Genomic DNA, 9,462 nt, shown 5'->3' on the forward strand with positions numbered 1-9,462 from the left:
AACTGTCTGTCCTGTTGTTTTCTCCTCCAGATTGTTTATCCCGCCTATCTTATCTAGATAGACCTGCTGAGATAATACTACGCACAAAAAACAAGACAGAGCAAAACAAAGCAACAACAACCAAAAAAAGTAAAAAAGACCCAGGAAAGCCTGTAAATAATTCAAGGTCTGTTTGTTGACCTTTAGGAGTGTTTTCTGGTTGAGTCTGATGGGGTGCCATGGAATGGCCCCAAAGTCTAGTTCTGGTATTCCCTGGGAACTTTGTTGCTCTGTTCCCCTTGCTGTTCTGTTGCATGCCCTTAGTGTTTTGCCTAGGTGTGGTGGGGTCAGACCAGGCGCAATTCTGGCACTTCTACGGTGCTTTTTCATGTCACTTGAATGCCACTGTTAGAAGGATCTTGTCACAAAGAAGCCTTTACATAACCCCGTTTTCTCCTTGCAGCAGTCATCAAAAACTTAAAATTTTCCATATGCCAAAATCTTAAAATCTAAGGCATGAACAGCTAAGTTATGTTGGTTATGTTTACCTTCTTTGGTGAGAAGTTCAGCAAGCCTTAACTGGGAAAATAGCCAATTTTAGCTAATATATCATATGGACTGCTAAGCCCTGGTTGTGCCATGGGATAGGCGTTTGGCTACTACCTCAAGGTTAGCAAACCCATCAGCCACTCCACTCCACAGGGAGAAAGATGAGGCTGGCTGCTCTGTAAAGACTTGTAGTCACTTAAAACCTACATAGGGTCACAAAGTTGGAATTCAAGGCAGTGGGTCTGGGCATACGTGACCTCAGTCAAGCAAGCATAAACTATCGGTTGTGCATCTCACTTGTTTCTTTCCCATTAACCTGTGGCCCATGAGCAGCTCTTCCCACGTTCATTACAGAAGATCTGCCTCGATGAACCAACTTTGCCCACTGGTTAAGACAGGAAGGAAGAATGACACATTTTTCTGCAGGGCAGATGAATTTCACTCTGTCCATGTCACACAATGAGTTGTTGTGGGATCTCGTCAGACCTGATGTTATAGGACAACCTACAGATGCCAGTTTGCACTTTAAATATGAGCTTGTCTTGGGAATTTTTTCCTTCTACATTTTTGATGTATCTTTTCCTTCAGTAAACTTGATATTCAAATAAAATGTGAATGTTCTTTTTCTTAAAAACAAAATAACAGTCTTTGATGGTTACCAGGAGCAATAGAGACTAACATTGTTACATACATAATCCTACAATAGTGGCTATTTATGAGTGTTATGTTCAGATGCATACACTCTGAACACATATGGGAGGAAGGAGAGTATACTCATGAATATATATAGGTATGACAGAAGATATTTGTATATGTACATTTACCTTTGCTGCAAATACAAGAAGTTATCTCCCCACCCCCTCAAAAAAAAAAAAAAACAACCCAAAACAAACAGAATTATGCTGGGCAGAGTGGAGCAGAGATTTTGCAGTATGCCTTCCCACAGCACCCCACTAGGTGAGCATCGAGTAACATGCTCTGAGTTAGAGCACCCGGTGGTGTCACCTGCGAAGGTTCTCTCTGGTCACCTTGAATTTTTTTGTAAAAGCAGTTTCATTCGAACCTCATTTTTTGTGATGACTGATTTCAGAGAACAGTGTGTGGCTGTGAAATTTTGTTTCCTGTTTGGGAAAAATGCTGCAGAAACTGTTTTGATGTGCAACACAGTTTACAAGAACAGCGCTATGGGAAAAACTCAAGTGTATGAGTGGCTTTCTTGTTTCAAAAAGGTGAAATGTTGATTGATGACAAACCTCATTCTGCACATCCATCAACTTCCTGAATGGACGAAAATGTCGACTCGGAGTACATTTGGAGTTCATTCCACCATGTCAGACTTTTAATCAAGCTTTCTATTCAGAGCAGTGGTTCTCAAGCTGTGGGTCGCAACCCCTTTGGGGGTCAAATGACCCTTTCACAGGGGTCACTAGATTCATAATAGTAGCAAAATGACAGTAGCAACAAAAATAATTTTATGGTTTGGTGGTCACGACATGAGGAGCTGTATTGAAGGGTCACAGCAATTGGAAGATTGAGAACCACTGATTTAGAGGTTCTGAAGAGGTTGTGTAACAGTGTGTGACAAAAAAAGGCCTAATTCGTGGCAGACAGGGGGCTGGTTTTACCACAATGACAAGGCACCCACTCACACAGCCATCTCAGTGCACAAGTTTTGAGTAAAAAACAGCATGACTCTCTTGTCCCAAGTGACTTACTCACTTAACCTCACTCCATTCAACTTCTTTTTGTTTCCATGAATGCAGAGGGACATGAAATCAAGGACAGTAATTTGACAACTTAGAAGAAGTGAAGAAAGAGGGGCCAGCCCCAAACCCAACTACGTGGACAGTCCCCACTCCCCGCGGAAGAATTCACTTCAGAGGACAGCACCAAAGCTCAAGCTCAGGGAGAGGGACATCTCTGATCAGAGCACACTAAAGCAAATGAAGGGAGAGGAAGAGAGAGTGGAGCACATCCTCCTGGTCCACCAAGCCCGAAGACGATATTCCTGCTCAGAGCAGCCAAAATACAGAGAGGACCATACTACCAAACCCACTACAAAACACGTCCCTCACTGACCCATAGCGCTACGGAGGACAACACTGGAGACACAGTGCAGGAATTGCACCCAATCTGACCCCACCACACCGAGGCAAAACACTAAGGGCATGCAACAGAACAGCAAGGGGAAAAAAGAACAAAGTCTCCAGAGAATACCAGAAATAGAGTTTAGGGCCAGGGCATGGCACCCCATCAGACTCAACCAGAAAACACTCCTAAAGGTGAACAAACAGACCTTAAACTATTTACAGGCTTTTCTGGTTTTTGTCATTTTGTTATTGTTGTCGCTTTGTTTTGCTCTGTCTTGTTTTTTGTGCATATTATTATCTCAGCAGGTCTATCTAGATAAGATAGGCGGGATAAACAATCTGGAGGAGAAAACAACAGGACAGACAGTTGGAGGGGGGCATAGGAGAGCGGGAGGCAGGGGAAAGGAAGTGGGTGTTAACAAACTCAGGGACAAGGGAACAACAAGTGATCCAAAATCAATGGTGAGGAGGGTGTAAGAGGCTTGGTAGGGCATAAGAGGCTTGGTAGGGCTTGATCAAGGGCAATGTAACTGAGAGGAATTACTGAAACCCAAATGAAGGCTGAGCATGATAGTGGGACAAGAGGAAAGTAAAAGGAAATAGAGGAAAGAACTAGGAGGCAAAGGGCATTTATAGAGGTCTAAATATAGGCAGGTACATATGTAAATGTATTTCTATATGCTGATGGGGAAATAGATCTATATGCATGTATTTATAGGTTTAGTAATAAGGTAGCAGATGGACATTGGGCCTCCACTCAAGTACTCTCTCAATGCAAGAACACTTTGTTCTATTAAACTGGCATTCCATGATGCTCATCTTCTCGACACATCACTGAAGACAAAATGGGTGCATAAGCAAATGTGGTGAAGAAAGCTGATGGTGCCCGGTTATCAAGAGATATAGTGTCTGGGTCTTAAAGGCTTGAAGGTAAACAAGCGGCCATCTAGCTCGGAAGCAACAAAGTCCACATGGAAGAAGCACACCAGCCTGTATGATCATGAGGTGTCAATGGGATCAGGTATCAGGCATCAAAGAACAAAAAAATCATACTGTGAATGAGCAGGTGTGTGGAGTGGAGACCCAAGGCCCATCTGTAGGCAACTGGACATTCCCTTATGGAAGGGTCGCGGGGAGGAGATGAGCCAGTCAGGGTGCAGTATAGCAATGCCGAAACATACAACTTTCCTCTAGTTCTCTAATAATTCCTCCCTCCCACTATCATGATCCCAATTCGACCTGACAAATCTGGCTAGACCAGAGGATGTACACTGGTACAGATGAGAGCTGGAAACACAGGGAATCCAGGACCGATAAACCCCTCAGGACCAATAATGAGAATAGAGATACCAGGAGGGTATGGAGAAGGTGGGGTAGAAAGGGGGTAACCAATCACAAAGATCTACATATATCCCCCTCCCTGGGGGATGGACAACAGAAAACTGGGTGAAGGGAGACACTGGACAGTGTAAGACATGAATAATAATAATAATGTGTATATTATCAAGGGTTCGGGAGGGAGGGAGGGTGGGGGAGAGAGGGGGAAAAATGAGCTGAGACCAAGGGCTCAAGTAGAAAGAAAATGCTTTGAGAATGATGATGCCAACAAACATACAAATGTGCTTGACACAATGGATGCATGTATGGATTGTGATAGCTGTATGAGCCCCCAACAAAATGATGGGGAAAAAAAGCCGTGAATAATAAAACGAGGAGGTGCTGTCAGCCAACCGAACAGAAGAATTTGAAAAAACGTTTCCAAGAATGGAATTGCAGATTTGACAAGTGTATTAAATGCAACTTTAAAGGTGATAGTTTGTTTTGTAAAAAAAATTAAATACATAGGAGGGTGGGGAGAATTCCAGGGTTTTTTTGGGTACCCTCTTGTATATCTGTGAATGTAGTAGAGCATACAGGGACCAAACTTAAGGAACTCCGGTAGACATAACCAAAGGCGTTGAAGGACTGAATCACTGGGGCTAGGGATTCAGGACCAAAGTCTCAGGGACACCAAGGTCAACTGGTATAACATAATGCACAAAGATGATTTCTGCATTACACTTGGACAAGCTCATGAACAACTAAGGTGTAACTATTGGTCTCTCCCTATATAGTGGAAAAGGGAGTGATAATATCAAAATACATATGGAAACAATTCAGTGAACGATTGGATCCTGAAAACATTAATGTACACAACCCAGAGACCAGAAGAATTATACAGTGCCTACTTACCACTACCAACTGCTCTGAAAAGAATCACAAGGTCTTGGATAGAGTGGGAGAGAAATGTGGAACTAAACTTAAAAATATGAAAGTCACCACTTTTACTGGACAGAGACTCATGGGGCCCATAAGACTATAGCCCTTCAGTCCCCACGGCTTTTGAATTTAAATTCACACTCATGTTAAAATGATCAGCAACTTATGATCAAAAGGGCAGGATTTACTCAAGGGCAAAATTCAGAGGATTAGAGAGAGGAATGGAAACAGAAACACAGAGACGAAGCGGGACAAGCGATGGTACATCGAATGAAATGAAACAAGTGTATATGAATTGCTGAATGTACATTCACACACAATAAAAAGTTATAAAAAAGAAATATGAAAATTAAAAAGATAGAATGGCACATATGATACATATAGAAAGTGTTGAATCGGTGTATGTTCTGCTGTGTATATTCTCAACAACAAAAAGAAACATTTTTAAAGATATGGCAAATGACAATAATGGTAAAAGACTCATAACATTCTGGCATAACACAAAAAGTGAGTATATGCATTAGTTTTATGAATTAGATGATGGGATTAGAGTTTTGAAATGTAGAGGACATCTATTATTCATGCACAGAAAAAACAGTTAGAAAAAAGAATAAGAAAAAAAAATCTCAAAGGAAGAAGAAAGTAAAAATGGCTTTGTTTTGTGTTAGGTGCTAAGAAATCACATCTGTCCCATCACCTCTTCCCGGGCTGATGGCTGTGAGGAGCGGTTTATGGTCCCTCATCTTCTCCTGCCTTTCTTTGTGAGACATCAGTTCCAGTTCCTTATTTGCCAGGAGCTTGCTGGATGGGTAGAATAGGCCAACAGTCTGTGTACCGACATCCTTTTGAGTCCCAGTGTCAGATCTTTGCAAAAGAACATTTACGGATTGCCAGGCCGATCGAGGCTATAAGCAAGGGAGAAAACATTTAAAAAAACTTTTTTTAATAAAGATACTTTAATGAGTTCTCTATTTTATTCCTAAAACCAATGTTAATAAGATTTAGGATTCTCTTCTAGAAAATTTAGTAGTCCCAAGATCTAGAAATCATTCGATAAGGATTAAGAAGGAAATAAACTCTCTAAAATTGTATGCAAAGTGCTCAGTGCATGTAATATATGAAATAAGGAACTGTCTAAATCCATGAGGGAGAAAAATGAGGATCAGCATAAAACTGGTTCCTATGAGGCAGAGATTAAACACACTTCAACTCTCCAGCTTCTTCACCATTTCTTACACCAGTCACCCACTCCCACCCCCACCTCCCAGCACTCCCTACTTCTCTACAGGGTTAAATAATCTACTGCAATGCCACACAAAACTCACCGATCATCCTAACAGATATGGGTTTATTAGGGAAATAAAAGGCTCAACTTGAGAGTAACAGGAACTTGGGATCTGGATCAGGAAGCACACAGACAAAATCTGGAAGTCTCCCATAAAGTAGGGAGCACATCCCCTCCTTCTTCAATGTACAGCAACTTTTAACACAGTCCATTAGCTACTCTTGGCCGTGAAAGCAAGCAGGCCTCAGTCATACAGGTCTCCTCCAGGCTGCACACACACATCTGTCTTTGACCTCCCTGCCAATGGCCTCCCAACTAAATATTCCATTCCGTAGCCAGTATAACAGCTTGCTCAGCTTCTCTGATTATAGTAGCAGCCACTGCCACCAACTCTGCCACCAGGCCACTTCTGAGACTCTTGCTATCTTCAAGGTTAAAGCCCTTGACTCATATTATAGATGCCTCAAGTTGTAATCACTCTACTTCAAGCACTTTTGCGTCTTCAGGTTCCCTCGTTGCCTCTGTGGGGGTGTTAGGGACAGAGCCAGGAAATTATGGGGCCTCGTGCTGTGTCCAGAAATAACTTCCCTTGGGGTTTAACCAACCAGAAAAAGGAGCTAAAATCATAGAGCAGGAAACTCTTGAGGTGAGGGGCTTTCTGAAATTGGGGCATGTGTAGTAGGGGTCACAGGTGACCTAGAGATACATTTTGCTTTATTAACATACTATATTACCATACTAAATCATACGCTCTCTAGAGCAGTGGTTCTCAACCTTCCTAATACCGTGACCCTTTCATACAGTTCCTTATGTTGTGGTGACCCCCCAAGCCATAAAATTATTTTCGTTGCTACTTCATAACTGTCATTTTGCTACTGTTATGAATTGGGTGATCCCTGTGAAATGGTCATTTGATCCCCAGGTTGAGAACTGCTCTCTAGACCAGGACAGATCCTAGTAAGACTAAATAAAGGGGTGAAAAGGGGCGGCAATCTAATTCTGAGAAATTCCCTCTGTTCCCAACAAAATGCTAACTATTCCTCCCCTTAGTTAACATATATTTGTTAGAATGGAATAAAAAGCCTTGTTTTGTTACACCCCTGGTCTCCATTCTGCGGAGAATGACCATTTCTTTTTAGAAAGTACTTTTGCTTTGAACAAATGCTTGGCTGAGTGAAGGTTGCATTTGTGTGATGCCTCATGGCTATGTCCAAGACGCTGACTTTCTGATGTTTCAAATGGAGCAGAGGGGAGGCCAGGGCCATCCAAGGAGGACAACAGGGTTGGACCTTACATAAGCAAACAACTTGACAAATTTCAAGCTACTGCTCTTCCGGAAGAATCACAACCAACCAATCCCCTCTGTGGGTGGCAATTCACTCAGTCCTATTGAGTGGTTTCACATCCCACCTTCTTGTCTATTAAACAGACCAATCCAGTCCTGGTAAGTAGAATAATCACAGGGCAGACTATAGCCCAGTGCCAGACAAAAGCATCAAACCATCAGGTTGCCTATAGCTTACCCAGAAAATGTCAGTTAACTTAGGAAATCCCCTGGACAAAGATAACAAATCCACTGTGCTAGAAAATTTGGGAATCCCCACCCCAAGTTGCCACCCCAAAGAACTAGGGGAAAGGTAACACTTTATAGAGTTTAGGGGTAAAAGTACCTCCCAAGTTGTTTGTTCAAAGAACCAGGGGTTGGGGGAATCCCACTGCCACTGAGTCACTTCTGACTCATAGTTTCCCTAATCGGGGGTTCTCAAGGCTTTGTAAATCTTTATGGGAGCAGACGGCCTCATCTTTTCCCTCATGGCACGACTGGTAGGTATGAACCACTGACCTTGTTAACACTGTAAATTAACAGTCCAACACTCACTCAACAGCACCACCAAGGCAAAGTCCACATTTCATTAGAGTGCATTTGCATGTTTTCTAAGCCATGAGAAGAAGCCTGAGAGTCTTTATATCTAGCTTGGAAAAATTAATAAAATATTAAGGAGACCGGTTAGTGCTAAGTATTGAAAACAACCTTGTGAAATTTTCCTCTAACTATACACAGCTGCTATAAATGACAAAAGCAATCTTATATACCTGGGTACTAAAGTATACAAGGGCTTGGGGAAAAGTTCTCAATATGCTACAAAAGAAGTTCATGAGTACATTCTGTCCCTTGTTTTCAATCTATTCTTAAACAGCATTATGTCCATTTCTTTGCAAATACTATTAGACCTCTACTACTAATAAACACATACTCAGATCTTTAATTTCTGTGGAAACCATTTGGGTGCTTAAACCTAAATTGATTGAGCTTACGTACACATCTGATTGAAAGGTCATGTGAAAGATGTCAGAGAAAAAAGAATTAATAAGAAACATCTTACCAAAAATCCCTGACGCCAAATTAATACTGCCTTGCAGCTTTGCTGGCCAGATCTTTTCACCCTAAATTGCTAATCAACTTTGCAGCCTAGTTAAACAAGTTTCTTTCTGGCTTGAATAGAGCAGTGAATAACAAAACCATTATTTTGTGACATAATAAAAAAGACAATGGGCTTACGTCATTTAAATTTGGTTGGTGCAGATGAGCACCCATTATCAAGTGGATCCCAACGCATAGTGACCCTGCAACAGGACAGAGCAGCTTCCTCCATAGGGCTGTATATGTTTATGGAAGCAGACTACATCATCATTATCCTGTAGTGATTGATGGATTCAAAACACAGACTTCTTGGTTAACAGACCGACATTTATTCCACAATACCACATAGTTCCTTGCAAGTGATGGAGGGCCAAATTTTTGGCAAAGAGGCCAAAGACTGCCTAGTAAACTGGTATCAGCTGATCTTAGTAAAAGGAGCCAGCAGGACTCAATTGATCATGTTCAGATTAGCCAACTGTTGAACTTCTTCTAAGTTTCATTGTAACTAGCTCATTCAAGAAGCTTTTTTTTTTTTTAATTCAGGATGATTTCCCGACATGCATATAGAATACCTGCTGGGAATAAACCATATGTTTCCATTTCTTTGAGTTTTTATTTTGTTTTTCTCAAACAAATATTTAAATGTTTTTGGCCTTCTTTCATATGGGAGCCCAACACCTGGGATGATTCACAGAAAAAGTACATAAATTCAGGGTGACATTCCCTTCTAGGGCACTAGTTTTTGGGTTTTTTTTAAAATCATTTTATTGGGGGATAGTACAACTCTTATCACAACCCATACATCCATCCATTGTATCAAGCACATTTGTACATTTGTTGCCATCATCATTCTCAAAACATTTGCGTTCTACTTGAGG

The 9,462-nt window shown here is 41.5% G+C and overlaps 1 protein-coding gene across 1 annotated transcript in view; it reads right to left on the reverse strand.

Annotated features, from left to right (window-relative positions):
• Positions 1-9,462, reverse strand: part of DZANK1 (double zinc ribbon and ankyrin repeat domains 1) — a 98,297-nt gene that overhangs the window by 23,463 nt on the left and 65,372 nt on the right. The window contains exon 13 of the mRNA XM_045295174.1: positions 5,575-5,782. Coding sequence (XP_045151109.1) covers positions 5,575-5,782 — 208 coding nt within the window. The remainder of the gene's footprint in view (positions 1-5,574; positions 5,783-9,462) is intronic.

This window comes from Echinops telfairi, unplaced genomic scaffold, assembly GCF_000313985.2.
Source record: "Echinops telfairi isolate 266 unplaced genomic scaffold, ASM31398v2 ScPeMD7_5592;HRSCAF=6446, whole genome shotgun sequence".
NCBI classification, from domain to species: Eukaryota; Metazoa; Chordata; class Mammalia; order Afrosoricida; family Tenrecidae; genus Echinops; species Echinops telfairi.